Here is a 15,436-nt window from a genome sequence, read left to right on the forward strand (position 1 = left end):
TCGTCCTGATATGTATGGTACTGAATGCTTTTATAGTTTATTTTCTTTTTAAATTCATGTTTAAGATAAACAAGGAATGTTAGAAGAGAATGTTGGTGGTAGAGAAGCTACTTAGCATATGTAATGCCCCTCAGCCCCCATCAGACTAATCATATTATTTCTGTATTACTTTGTCAATTTTATAGTCATATTATACTACTGTGCCTGAGCCCCTACTGAGCCACAAGCTCCTCTATGACATGACCTTCAGCAATGAGTTTTAAGTTTTTCACTATTCAATGGAGTGGGCAATAATCAATTACTGGGTAAATATAGAATAAATGAACATACATTTTGCTTTTTCTTCTCCTGAACCAACGCTACATAGCGTAACGCAATCTTGGTCAGAGTTGTGGCGAGGGAGGCAGCAACGAAGAAATCTCCATCCAGGAGGAACCCTCTTAAGGGTGGTCTGGAAAGCAACCAACAAACATGAACTGAACAAATCCTCACACAGCAGGAAGCCTCTGCACAAGTGGTTCAGGTGAGCCACTAATTTCACTCTTCAGTGATAAGGACCGCAGTTAAATTTCTCATTAGTTTTCAAAATGAAAAAGAAGAATATATAACTAATACTTTTCTCAAATAACAATCTAAAGGACAGAAAGAAGAGGATGTTTAGTTAAGGATAGTGTACTGGGGCTAAGAAGCTACTTCAAGCACCAGCTTCTGCAGGTCCCCAGGGCTGCTTCCAGGGCTCTCTCTAGCTCTCAAGTTCCTCTTCTTGGAAATAGAGTTCAGAGGCCTGCTGTCAAGACTACGAGACAAACTATTTAGCACATAAAAAGTATTCAATAACACTGTACCATCACTTTTCTCATCTTATAAGCACAGACAGCAAAATAAACAGGTTTAAAAAAATCAAAATGTGGGTTTATCTATTAGGACTGGACAATTTGTGCTGGGCCTACAGCTCCCCTGGGCCTACAGCTCCCCTGGCAGAGCGCTAGCCCAGCACGTGAGCAGCCCTGAGTTCTCTTCCAAGAGAGAAAAGTATAATAAAACAAAACAAAACTTCAAAATATCTTTCTGATACTAACAAACAACCAGACTTAAATCAAAATTGCATGTCGTATGTGAGTAAAGTACGTTTTAAAAGAACATTTAACTTCAGTAAAAAAAGTGGGAAGAAAAGACTAAAATCACAGAGACACCTGCCAGGGGAAACCTTATACACACGTTCTTTCAAGGACCTTATGTGGTAAATACTGTCACTTAAGCATCAAAAACTAAAAGAAGCCAACACAACTGCCTCACCCAGCGGCCAGCAGCGGCGGATGCTGTTACCTGTCTTCCTCTTTCTTGGCAGGCCTAGAGCTGCTGAGTGCACTCTGAGTAGCGTAGGTGCCCATCTCCGTAACCAACTTCTGAACTGGACCAACAGTTATTTCTTCCTCTGATTTTAACTCACCAGCTTCTTTCTTTATTTCTGATTCTACAATTGGGATCTAAAGGTCAATTGGAAACCCTGATTTAGTAATATCAACAGTAAAGTTACATTGAGACAGTCAATCAACTTTACACGATACATTCTCCTGAGCTCTGCAGGAAGAACAGGGTTACAGCTGGTGATGCTGATGTGATTCCGCACCACCACTTACCACCTGATTGATGCTGAGTAACACAGTGAAATAATTTTGAGCCTCATTTCTGAATCTATTAAGGGGAATCTTAATTCTTTCTGAATAATCCCTTAACAGAAAAGTGCACAGGATGTTGTCTAATAAAGAATGTGCCCACTGGACCTCATCCTCCTCTTCATCTCTGCCCCTGAAATATGAACCAAAGCCACACTCACCCCTCTAAAGTGAAACGTATAAATGACGTCACCAACCACCCTTGTAGCTGATCAAATGGGTATGAATGATACAGCTTGTTCTGTTTTTTGTTTTTAAGTTGTTGTCTTAAAATTCTCATGTATGTAATGCTGAGAGTGCTTAATTATAACCTGTTTTATATCTTTCATTTTAGAGACGAAAAAAGTTTAGGCAACTAAGGAACTTAAACTGAAAGTCTCAGAGCTAATTCCTGACAGTTATTAGTAGAGTCTCCTGACAAGGTGGTCATTGTAGTCTGCCATCAAGTTGTCTTGGTAAAGGAATATTCCAGTATCAGTTCCTCAACAGTCTAAAGTTAGCCTTGCTCTTCAAAACACATTGGCAGTAACAGAATGTACCAGCTACTGCCAGGCATGGTGGTACACATTCTTAATGACAACACCCAAAAGGCAGACACAGGTAGATTAGTAGATCCTTGAGCTCAAAGCCAGCTTAGTCTATGTAGTGAGTTTCAGGCCAGCCAGAGCTGCATAGTGACACCTTGCCTCAAAAAAGAAAAAAGAAAAAAGAAAAAAAAAAAAGTCAGGCTGTGGTGGTGGCAGTAGCAGTGCACAGCTCAGTCCCACACTCGGGAGGCAGAGGCAGGTGGATATCTGAGTTTGAGGCCATCCTGGTCTATAGTACGAGTTCCAGGACAGCCAGGGCTGCACAGAGAAACCCAATCTTGAAAAAACAAAAAAAGTCAAACCAATCAAACAAACAAAAACAAAAAACCCTAAAATATATAGAAAAGAATATGCAAAGAAATGAATTTGTTAGCTGCACGGACATTCTGTTAAAACAAAATCTTACCCAAAGGTAAATAAATAATTATTTGAACAGGTATTAATGGTTCTCATGGAGGCAGGGGGCACTTTTAATTTTCCATAGCCCCTGAGGTTTATTTATCTGGATAATGAAAATACAATTTTCTCCAGGCAGGGTGGCGCACGCCTTTAATCCCAGCACTCGGGAGGCAGAGGCAGGCAGATTGCTGTGAACTTAAGGACAGCCTGGTCTACAAAGTGAGTCCAGGACAGTCAAGACAACACAGAGAAACCCTATCTCAGAAAATAACAACAACAACAACAATAATAATAATTTCCAACAAAAACACAAAAGTGAATTATCACACAAATGTTAATTGCTGATTTTCTTTTTGTTAGTGCTAGGGGCTGCATGTGTCAGGCACAGACTCCACCACTGAGCTACAGTTCCCACCCGGCAGAGCTTTCAAAAGCATAAACTATCACACAAAGAAGACTTTGAGTAAAGCCTACCTCCCCAAGGGACCTGCGGACCTCGGTCATCACACTCTGAATGTCTTCCTTTGTACTACAGTACTCTCCCAGGATCCACAGTGCGCCTCGGTAAATCCTACGGCAAGAATTAAGACCTGAAACACAAATCTTGACGCAAAAATGTTTCTCTGTGAAGTTAAGTGAAGGCAAAAAACCCCCATGATTTTGTATTCTGGAGGAGGAATGGTTCAGAAAGACTCTAACAAATGGGAAGCTTTGTTTCCCTCTAGAAATTGCAAGAAAAAGTGCTATTTGCATTTACTGTTATTAGGCACACTCTAAAATCAGTGAGCTGAGCAGTAAGACTCAAGGGCTTACCAAACCGTTCCCCACCACATTCATTTACCGAGCAGTTAAAATAAATTTGGCTTTTTCATTTTTACTATGAGAAATATATTATTTGAATATAATTTTTTATTTCATTTCACTTTTTATTTGTGATCATTGCCAAGAGACAAAATGTTGAGTAGGATGATATATACAGAAGAATATCAAGTCAGAGTTGAGGGTCAGCTCACTAGGACAGTTGTTTACCTAGGATGCACAAGGTGACCTAAAAAGTAAAGTAAGCAATGTCACCCAGCTGTGGTGGGCACAGATCTGTAATATGGGTACTCAACCTAGGCTACACAGTAGTGTCCTGTCACAAAACAAAACAACTCCCTCACCCCTAACTGTTAACATGCTCGTTTGAACAGGAACACCCCACAGACTCTGTGGCCTCATTGGAGGAAGTGTGTCACTGTGCAGGTGGGCTCTGAGGTCATATATGCTCAAGCTCCGCCCGGTGTGGCAGGCACACAGTGGTTTCCCGTTGCCCATGGATCCAAATGCAGAACTCTCAGCTACCTCTCCAGTACATGTCTCCCTGTATGACAATAATAAACTAAAGCTCTGAACTGTAAGCCAGCCCCAACTAAATGTTTTCCTTTATAAGAGCTGCCGTGGTCATGGTGTTTCTTCACAGCAATAGAAATCCTAACTAAGACAGCCAACAAAGACAGCAACAACTTTCTATTTTAAAACGTTAAACTGGATGAAATTTTAGTCATCCTTTCTCTTAAGTTTCAACTGAATTTATTTAGAAAAACAAAATCAATCATAGAAACTAAAGCCCCAGAAGATTACAGCTATTAAAAAAAAGCTTTGATATATAAGTTTTTTCCTCATAAAGAGGACAAATCTTATTTAGTTTCACACATATACATCATATATGTGTATAATATGTATATTATGTATGTATAGTGTGTATAGTATATTGTGTGTATGTATGTGTGTATGTGTGTGTGTGTATGTATGTGTGTATGTATGTGTGTGTGTGTGTGTATGTATGTATGTATGTATGTGTGTATGTATGTGTGTGTATGTGTGTGTATGTATGTGTGTATGTATGTGTGTATGTGTGTGTGTATGTATGTATGTATGTATGTGTGTGTGTATGTATGCGTGTATGTATGTATGTGTGTGTATGTATGTATGTATGTGTGTGTGTATGTTGTATGTTGTATGTGTGTGTGTTGTAGTGTGTGTGTGTGTTGTTGTATGTGTGTATGTTGTGTGTGTGTATGTGTGTATGTATGCGTGTATGTATGTATGTATGTGTGTATGTATGTATGTATGTGTGTGTGTCTGTCTGTATGTGTGTCTGTATGTCTGTGTGTGTCTGTCTGTCTGTGTGTGTCTGTCTGTATGTGTGTGTCTGTATGTCGTCTGTGTGTCTGTCGTGTGTCGTCTGTCTGTGTGTCTGCTGTATGTCTGGTCTCATCCACTCCTTTCCCATTCTGCCCCTTTGTACGGTCCCCTCCCCACCCCTTCTTGTAGTTTACCCACAAAATGCATTAAGTACAGCAAAATTTGTATTCAACAACCCTTTCTCATGAACAAAGCTAATTGAATCTAACATAGTGTTAGATTCAGGTTGTGGTTTCAAACCTTCTTTTCAATTAAATGCTAAAGGTGACATAAATAATAGGTATCCAAGGTGATTTTAAGTACAATACTTAAAAAATATGCTTCTTGGAGCTGGAGAGATAGCTCAGAAGTTAGGAGCACTAGCTACCCTTTCAGAGGTCCTGAGTTCAATTCCCAGCAATTACACAGTGGCTCATAACCATCTATAGTAAGATCTGACACCCTCATCTGGCAGGCAGTCACACATGCAGGCAGAACACTGTGTATATAATAAATAAGTCTTTAAAAAAAATGCTTCTTGGTCACTCTGGGATTCACAATGCTTTCGATGTAATGAGAATATCAAAACTTAGCTGAAATAATCCTATACCTTATGAATCCCTACATTAAATGGATAATGTTGTGCACATTATGTCTTACTTCCTCGCTAATTTTATTTTCTACCAATTGACTCTTTGAAAATAGAAATCGACAAAAATGCTCACCTTTACATTAAGTGTATTTTAAACTTACTTGACAGACTTAATAGCGTGGAAGACTTCCAGCATCTTCTCAACAATCAGTGTCCTCAGGCTATCAAAGCGCTGGATGGCTTCACGAACAAACTCCAAGACGTCAGCAGCTGCTGCTTCATTACTGTCACTGAGAAATTCCATCAGCTAACAGGAAAAAAGTGGGACAGATAGTTACATAATTTCCAGAAAGAAAACTATATAAAGCCAGAAATAAATGAATGAATAAAGAATGGAAATTAGTGATTTTCAAAATAAAGAACAAAATACGAGCTGAGACAGGCACTAGTACAGGTCTCAACAGGCCAGTGTGCAGCAAAGTTTTTGATGAACATTAAGAGAAAGAAATCTAAGTTCTTAGCCAGAGGTGGTGGTGCACGCCTTTAATCCCAGCACTCGGGAGGCAGAGGCAGGTGGATCGCTGTGAGTTCGAGGCCAACCTGGTCTACAAAGTGAGTCCAAGTGAGCCAAGACTACACAGAGAAACCCTGTCTCAAAAAACCAAAACCAAAACAAACAAACAAACAAAAAAAACCCCCCAAAACCAAAAACAACAACAAAAAAGAAATCTAAGTTCTTACCCTAGTATACCATAGTAATACTCATAAAAATCAGAAATGTACAATGAGATTTTTGTTATCTCAGATGGTTGTAATTTCAGTAGATATAAAAAAACTCAAAAATAAAAACATCTGGAGAATCTTACAAGTAAGATGATAAGAATTACATACCACAGGAATAACATTTGCAGCCATGTCTGGGAAGCGGACAGAGCAGGAATGCAGTGTCCGTACAAGGAGTTGTCGGTATTTGTCAGTGTCTTCATGCTCAGACACATTATTTGTTTTAATTACTTCCTTCTTCAAGACAATGACCAACTATGGGGAAAGAAGTAAACACAAGTGAGAATTACATCATATTTGGGCGACTTATAATGTCACCAATGTTCTGTCTTACCTCTTCAACATTCCTAGAAGAGACAAGATCCAGCGCTAATTGCAGCGTTTTCTTACGCACTTCTAAGTCTGGCGTACTCAGTACTCTTAGAATGTCCATGACCAGATCCTGAAAAAGAACAGAAACCACAGAGTGACACCAGGCTTTGTCCTCATAAGAAAAATGTCCTAATAACTGCACCATAGCGCTTCTGCCCCTGAGCACCTCAACCCCGATTACTAATGACATCAGCAGTGTTGGAGGAAGTAGATAGTCTTCATCTCCTAGTGTACTGAGGCATGAAGTGATAACATCACACGTGACACAGCCAAGCCGACAACATACACTTTGACTCTATCAAGGTTTAGATCCAACTCGTTTCATGGAAAATACAGGAGTCAGAGGATCAAGCTAAGTGACATGACAACAAAGTAACCAGGCACATCCAGGAGGAAGAACCTTTTATAGGAAAGCCAGGTTAGTTAATTTCCGCAAATCAATGTTACATAAAAGACGTAAAAGGAGATGGTGATTTAAGAGTTGCACCTCAGTTGCCCAAAATGTACAGTGCCAGGCTTCAGGTTCTAGTTAGGTTACCTACAGTAGCTAGATGAGGGGGTGATCTAAATAATCTAAATAAAACTTACCTGGAGGACCCGCTCATGAGCAGGGTGCTCTTTCAATTCCACCAACCGGTCCAGAACTATGAGTTTGACATTGTTGTCACTCTCCTTAATAATTAAGTCAATGTAACATTGAGCAGCAGCCTGCAGAAAAAAGGAATGCATTCTAAAAATCAAATGTTGTGAAAATAAGAACGGCTCCACGCTGCCAGCTCACTAAGAAGCCTCTGCACCAGCATTTACGCCTTTCGTCTGAAGGACTGTGTATGTCTGGCCCCTAATTATAACAAGCCTCAGTGTTACTCTACAAGGCACGGGAAGGATTACAAAGTCAAGGATGGAAAAGAGCTGCCACAGGTGGAAATACTTATGACTGAAACCATGGAAACAGAGCAGAAGAGGACAGAGAATTGCTATTAAACACTTTTCACATCAGAGATAAAGCTTAATACATCTTTTTATCTTTATTACAGTGACAAAAAGCAAGAATGTAAAGATAACCTGCTATGAAATGTGTCAGCGTATGTTTAAACCTTTTAGGACTGACCACCTGAACCCGGGCCTTGCACATCCCAGTTAAGTGCTTTAGCAATCGAGCTACGTCCCTAGTGCTCTACTCCTGTTTTATGTAAGATTTATTTACTTTGGTTTTTTTCTGAAAGACAGGCTTTCTCTGTGTAGCCTTGGCTGTCCTGGAACTTGCTCTGTAGACCAGGCTGGACTTGAACACACAGAGATCCGTTACCTGCCTGTGCCTTTAGGTAAGATTTTTAAAAAATTATTTATTTATTTGCATTGGTGTTTTGCCTGCATGTATGTCTGTGAGAGGGTGTTGAATCCTCTGCAACTGGAGTTGCAGTTACAGACAGTTGTGAGCTGCCATGTGGGTGCTGGGAAATGAACTCAGGACCTCTGGAAGAGTAGCAAGTGCTCTTAAGCACTCCAGCCCCCTTTATGTAAGATTTTAAAGATACAAATAGTTTGTAGAATGATCGAGTTTAAAATCAAAGGAACTGTTCTCAGTAGTCAAAGCTGGAACAACTTTAACAAAATAAATAATGATAACACTGGATTATGATGCGTAAAATGAATGTCCATAATACACAAGTGATGTAAATGAAAAAGAGGAGGACTGGGAAGGGCAGCGCCTCCTCATGCAGGAAGCCCACAGCGACTGTGCACGAGGCACTATGAAGTCAGCCTCAGAATATCCAGTAGTAACCACTGCTAAGAGAAACCCATTTACTGCTGCTAAATTAAGTGGATCTGAGGAGCCAACAAGAGATCTACAGCCTCAAAGTACCTTGAATATATATTTTAATACAAATGAAAAAAAAATCAGAAAAATGGGAAAATCAGAGACCCAGCACTCCCCTGACTGATCATGAATAAAGTATACAGCTATCATACACTGAGAACGTGCGACAACAGAAGGTCGGCGTTGTGGCATTCTTCCCAAACGCCTAATCTCAGTGATCGTGAGAAAACACGAGACAAACTCAAGCTCCAGAGTCTCTCAGAAACAAGCTGGTATTCTTTATGAAGGCATAAAAACAGCCCTTACAGGTTAGAGGAGACTCAGGCAGACAACAAAATAAACTGCGGGACCTAGAGTGGATCATGAGAAAGAAAAGGTCACTAACCGAAAACCTGGAGAGAAATTTCAACATAATCTAGTTTATTTGACAATACTATTTCAATGTTAATTTAGTTTTGACAATTATGATCACCACACAAAGTAAAAGCATTACAGGCTACTAGAAGAGCAATGTCTAAGAACTCTGCCCTATTTCTGTAACTTCCCTATACATTTAAAATTATTTCTAAACAGTAATTGTTTTAAGTATTAATGTGCAAAACAGTAAATTCAACAATTTCTACCAGCTGGCCTTCTAGAATTATTCTCTGAACATATTAGAGGTTTTTGAGAAAGTCTTGATGGAATGAACAAAAGAAATGCAATAATCTATTATTGAAGACAGTCTTCATTATAGATTCAATTTGTTTGTTTGGTTTGGTTTTTTGGAGAAAGGGTTTCTCTGTGTAGCCTTGGCTGTCCTGGAACTCAAGAGAGCTGTCTGCCTCTGCATCCCTGAGTGCTGGGGTTACAGGCCTGCATCACCATGCCCAGCTTATAGTCCCAGTTTTTAATGTAATTATGAAGAGAAATCTTAAGAGATCAGTATAATCTTCTAGAACCTAGAAATACTGTTATTCTTCATGTCTTTCTCTCTTTTTCCATAAGTGAGTGAAAGCCAGAAGAAAAGGCTGGATTATGTTAGGAGGCAAATCATTTTATCAAAATCTGTGGTCCTCTCTACCATGTGTCCAGTCTGTGGCTTTGTGGCCAATGGTAGATACAAATGCAGCCCAGCACAGAACTGCACTTACTTAAATCAGTGTGTGTACATAGGGGGTATAACTGCCCTCCCCCCTTAACTCAGGAGTATGGTTCTCAAGCAGGGACTTTGTAGATGTCGTGTGTAAGTGTCAGAAGTTGGATGCCCAGCTGCACAGGTATGGAAGCACATACAGAACTGCAGTGTCACTGAACCATGAGCGATCCCACAGGAGGCCGATCATGTTACCCCCAAGTACCTTAATTGCAGTTGGTGCACTCGACAGTGTCACCAGTGTCCCTGCAGCTTCATATTTTACAGCAGGGCTAGATGACTGCAATAAATTGTAGATACAGCGGATGAAACGGGCCCTTTCTGATGGATTAGCATGACAGACCTGGAAAAGAAAACATTGAGGTTTCAGCTGATTTCAAGGACATTATACATGTAACAGCCTTGAAAAATTTTAACACATGGTAGCTCACACCTTTAATGTCAGCTTTTAGGAAAAAGCAGGAATTCCAGGCCAGCCTGGTCTCCATATTGAGTTGCAGATCAACCAGGGTTATTAGTGAGATGTTATCTCGATTAAACAATAAGTAAAATACAATATAATAGTTAAGAATAATCTTTCAAAGATCAGAAAAACCAAAACAAAATAACAACAACAATAAACAATAACAACAACAACAACAACAACAACAACAACAACAACAAAAAACCCAGCCAACACTGGATGTAACTCATCTGATGATTTCAGAAAGAAACGCTGTATTTCAAATAGCTGTCCCAGGAGCTGGCAGCACAGCTCACAAGGTAAGCGTGTTTGTGGAGCACGCTGACGACATGCATTCGATCCCTGGAACCATCTAAGCAGAGAAAGCCCCAGCCCCTCAGTCATCCTAACTGCCATAGGTATGCACGACCTGTGCATGCACACATAAAAAATTAAAAATTCAAGTAACTGTCATAGCTACTTGTACATTTATCCATTTTATCATAATTTATATTTTCATTGCTTCACAAGTCTCCAGTTTGCTTATAAAAAACATGTATTTAAACAAGGCAAGAAAAGTCAAAGTAAGAAAAGCTAGAACACATCCACCAGCTATACCACGTAAACGCCCTGATAACCTACTACATTTTATCTAAATTTTTATTCTGGTGCTAAGCCAAAAAGAAGACATGCCGAGAGTAGTAAACACCTGAAACCCAGAACTCACAAAGTAGAGGAAGGAGGGCTGTGACTCTGAGGACAGCCTGGATGATATTTAGGTTTTGTTTTATCAGAATACTACGACAATCAAAAGATTGGCTCTCTCAAAAGATATTGAAAACTAAAGTGCAGCCAAGGTAGGAGGACAGCTGAGTCCAGGAGTTCAAATACAGCCTCGGCTGCACAGGCAAGACCCTGCCCTCCAACCTGGACAAAACCCCAACAGCAAAAATGCTGACACTAAAGTGCTGGTCCTCTCCCCAGTTTTAACAGTCCTAAGAACAAATCCAGGGCCTTCTGTGAGTAGGTGGTGTTCCACCACTGAGCTTTGGCTCACGCCCCACGGCTTGCTCTTCCTACAGTGTCCTCTGAGATACCTCAGGGCTTCATGAAAGCCACTTTTATCTTCTGAGGGCAGTGTACCGCAATAACTGCCCACCAGGCCTCACCTCTTCTGTTCCAATACCTCTACACTGACACACACTGAGATCCAAGACTTTTGGGGACACACCCAAACCACATCCAAACTGTAGCACCAAGTTTAACTATTTTTAGTATTTGATTCATTGTGAGAGAGGTATGTCCCTTTTCTTCCCCTTAACTCAGAAGCCACTTTGGGGTTATCAACTGGTCAAATTTGTTGTAAAATACTGACAATATTATTGGAAAAATAGTACTGAGAGAGTTGTTCACCACAGGGTTGCCAGAAGCCTTAAAATGCAACACTTCCAAATGTTTCTGAAGCATGATGAGGTATATCTCTCATTTCTCTTCACTTTTAAATTAAAAACATTTTTCAAAAATTTATTGTGATCTGTGTCCATGTGGTGGGAGGAAGCCAAGGCTTTTGCGTCCATGTGTGGTGGCTGTAGAGTACCCAAGCTCTCTCTGTGAAGTCACTTCTATTCACCTTTAGTAACTGTCGTCTTGGGGGCTTATCACCTCTGTCTGCTAACCTAGGCCTAGTCCTGGGAGCTCCTAGCCTCTGTACCATCTGACCCAGGCCTAGAATGTTCCAGCCTCTGAGACTTACTACCAAGCTCACCCTTTCTTGTTCTTTCTAAGCTCTGATCTGGCTGGTTCAATTCAGCTGTTCTGGCTCAAACTCCTCTCCCAGCTGACTGATTCAATCTGGCTTTTCTCTCAGTCTCTGAATTGCTCTGCTTGGCCTCAAACTAACTTTAGCAATCTGCTCTAATCTCCTGGCTCCTCCTTAAGCTCTGCAATCTGTCTAATACTATCCTGGTAAAGCTGCCTTCTCTTTCTTCTGTGTTGCTTCCTTAAACAGTCTCCTTTTCCTCTCTGTTCTTGTGAGTTAGGTGTATCTTATTCTATCAAATCTTTCTCTGATTTGTCACTTTTTCTCCCACTAAATTAAACATCACTTTCAAACATGAGTGCTTCCTTCTACAAACTAACTTTACCTTCATTGTTTGGGACTAAAGGCATGTGCCACCACACCTGGACCTAAGCTTTTCTTTACCTGATACTTGCTCTGTACCAGGCTGGCCTTGAACCCAGATCTGCTTGCTTCTGTCTCCTGGATTAAAAGTGCGTCTGTATTCCAGCCAGATCTCAGACCTAGAAGGTCTTTGGATGTGATCTCTTGCCAGAACAGCTATGTTCTGAATTAACATTCCTCCCTGTCTCTCCTTCTCCCTCTATGTGAGTTCTGTGGTTGAAACTCAGGATATCAGGTTTATGCCCCAAGCACCTTTGCTCACTGAGCCACCTTACTGGGCCTGACTAATCACTCTTAAAAACAAACTACTTATAAAGTTTATTAATTCTTTAGTTTTTCAAAGCAGTTTGATATATATAAAAGAACAATTTTGCATTTTATTCTAAAGACTAATTTTAATCCACTCAATGACAATGATTTCTTTAAGCTACACTGCTTAATTTCATAGAGGTTTAAAAAGAACAAAAGCAAGTACTTGTGGAACACAATCAAGTTATTAAAGAAAAAAAAGGCCTTAAGAAGGCATAAATTAAAATATTATTATTATAAGAGCTAGTGAGAAGACTAAGTGGGTTTAGACACTTACCATGAAGCCTGATAATCTGGGTTCTAGCCCTGGGATCCACAAAAAGTTATCCCCTGAGGCATGCCACCAGCTCACAATAACTATGTACAATATCAAATTAAAAAACTGTCACAGCAATTGAGGCATACTCCAGATAAGACTATTGTCTTAAACTGTTGATTTACATATCATAAAGTATCACTCTTTTAAAAATCATTTTTCTTCTTTCATATATTATACTGACTGAAGTTGCCCGCCCCTCCCTCCCTTTCCTCCAGTCTCTCCCAAGATCCACACTGGCCCCTTACCTCCCCTTAGAAAAGAGCAGGCCTCCCAAGGACATCAACCAAACAGGCATAACAAACTACAAAAAGCCCAGGCACATATGGCAATCACATCCAGGCTGGATGAAGCACCCCAGTAGAAAGGTCCCACAAACAGGCAAGAGTCAGCTCCTGATCTGTCAGGAATCCCACGACACTGAGCTACTCAGCCATAACATATAAGCAGAAGACCTAGGTCAGACCCCTACAGGGTCCTTGATCCCTTGAGTCGCAGTTAGTTGATTCTGTGGGCCTGTGGGCTGTGTTCTTGTTGTGTCCCTGAACTCTCTGGTGTGTGTGTGTGTGTGTGTGTGTGTGTGTGTCCCCTGGAGCTCCGCCCAATGTGTGGCTGGGGGACTCTCCATCTGCTCCCCTTTCAGTTGAGGGATGAAGTCTCGCTGATGCTAGGCTCCAGCGCCAGTGCACTCTGCAGGCAGGACAAACGGTAGGCTGGAAGTTTTGTGGCTGGGTTGGTGTCCGACTCCCTCACTTGAGGCCTGGCTTGGTTACAGAGGCTGGCTCAGGCTTCGTGGCCCGCAGTACCAGGAGATTCTGCTAGTTACTCTCACAGATTCCATGGAGTTTCCATAGCACTAGGTTTCTACCTTCCCTGTGAAATGCCCCCCAAATCCAGTTGCTTTCCAGTATTTTCTCCCTGCCTCCCATCTGATCCATCCTGCTTCCAATCCTACCCACACCCAGCCCATCAGAGAAATCTATTTCCCTTCCCAGGGAGGTCCATGTGCCTCAACATTCCACCCCCAAGCCCTCCTTGTTACTTAGCCTCTCTGGGTCTATGGATCATGCATGGTTGTCTTTTTTATTTTTTATTATTTTTGTTTTTCGAGGAGTAGCTTTATAGACCAGGCTGGCCTCAAACTCACAGCGATCCGCCTGCCTCTGCCTCCCGAGTGCTGGGATTAAAGGCGTGCGCTCCACGCCTGGTGCACGATTGTCTTCTATTTCACAGCTGATATCCACTTATTGGTGAGTACAGACCACATGTGTCTTCTTGGGTCTGGAGTACCTCACTCGAGATGATTTTTCTAGTTTTATCCATTTGCCTGCAAATTTCATGATGCTATTATTTTTAATAGCTGAGTAGTACTTTATTGTGTAAATGTACCACATTTTTAAAATCCAGTCTTCAGTTGAGGGACATCTAGGTTTTTCCAGTTTCTGGCTGTTATGAATAATGCTGCTGTGAACTAAGTGGAGCAAGTGTCCTTGTGGTGGATGGAGTGTCCTTGGGGTCTATGTCCAGGTGTGGAGCAAGTGTCCTTGTGGTGGATGGAGTGTCCTTGGGGTCTATGTCCAGGCGTGGAGCAAGTGTCCTTGTGGTGGATGGAGTGTCCTTGGGGTCTATGTCCAGGAGTGGTATAGCTGGGTCCTGAGGTAGATCGAGTCCCAATTTTCTGAGAAGCCACCGTATTGATTTTCAAAGTGGCTGTAGAAGTTGGTGCTCCCACCAGAAGTGGAGGAATGAGTGTTCCCTTTGCTCCACATCCGTACCAGCAAGCACGACCTGTCACTTGTGTTACTGATCTTAGTCTTTCTAACAGGTATAAGACAGAATCTCAAAGTAGTTTTGATTTGCATTTTTTACTTGGATTATTTGGTTTGTTGATGTCTATTTTCTTGAGTTCTTTATACAATTTGGGATTAGCTTTCTGTCAGACATGGAAATGGTAAAGATCTTTCCCCATTCTGTAGGCTGCCGATTTGTTCCTTTGACAGTGTCCTTTGCTTTACAGAAGCTTTTCAGTTCCATGAGGTCCCATCTATTAATTGTGGATCTTAGAGCCTGAGCTGTTGGTGTTCTGTTCAGGAAGTTGTCTCCTGCGCCAATGCTTCAAGGCTCTTCCTGCTCTTCTACCGGCTTCAGTGTATCTGGTTTATGTTTGGGTCTCTGATCCACTGAACTTGAGGTTTGTGCCGGGTGATAGATACGGATCTATTTGCATTCTACTACAGGTAGACGTCCAGGTAGACCAGCACCATTTGTTAAAGATGTTTTATTTTTTTCTATTGTATATTTCTGACTTCTTTATAAAAAATCCATGGGTCTGTGTATTTACTTCTGGGTCTTTGATTCATTGATCAACTTGTCTTGTTTTTCTGCCAAAACCATTTGGTTTTAATTACTACACCTCTGCAATACAGCTTGAAATCAGGGATGGTGATACCTCTGCAAGTTCTTTTATTGTACAGGATTGTTTTAACTATCCTTGTTTTTTTTTTTTTTCCCCATAAATCATCATTCTTACCTTATAAATTAGTTCAACAATAACCAACTGTAGAATGTCTCCAAATGTCTGAACTTGATCAATACATGTACTTAAATAATCCAAAGCCCGATCCTAAGAAAGAAAGAATATATCATACTCATCAC

The 15,436-nt window shown here is 40.9% G+C and overlaps 1 protein-coding gene across 1 annotated transcript in view; it reads right to left on the bottom strand.

The window, feature by feature from the left end:
- Positions 1-15,436, bottom strand: part of Copb1 (COPI coat complex subunit beta 1) — a 38,456-nt gene that overhangs the window by 13,611 nt on the left and 9,409 nt on the right. The window contains exons 6-14 of the mRNA XM_051149255.1: positions 15,312-15,404; positions 9,738-9,875; positions 7,164-7,283; positions 6,538-6,645; positions 6,312-6,458; positions 5,582-5,727; positions 3,137-3,233; positions 1,327-1,487; positions 331-451 (exon numbers count right to left, since the gene is read on the bottom strand). Of these exons, the coding sequence (XP_051005212.1) occupies positions 331-451; positions 1,327-1,487; positions 3,137-3,233; positions 5,582-5,727; positions 6,312-6,458; positions 6,538-6,645; positions 7,164-7,283; positions 9,738-9,875; positions 15,312-15,404 (1,131 nt within the window). The remainder of the gene's footprint in view (positions 1-330; positions 452-1,326; positions 1,488-3,136; positions 3,234-5,581; positions 5,728-6,311; positions 6,459-6,537; positions 6,646-7,163; positions 7,284-9,737; positions 9,876-15,311; positions 15,405-15,436) is intronic.

The sequence above is a fragment of the Acomys russatus genome, chromosome 7 (genome assembly GCF_903995435.1).
Source record: "Acomys russatus chromosome 7, mAcoRus1.1, whole genome shotgun sequence".
Classification (NCBI taxonomy): Eukaryota; Metazoa; Chordata; class Mammalia; order Rodentia; family Muridae; genus Acomys; species Acomys russatus.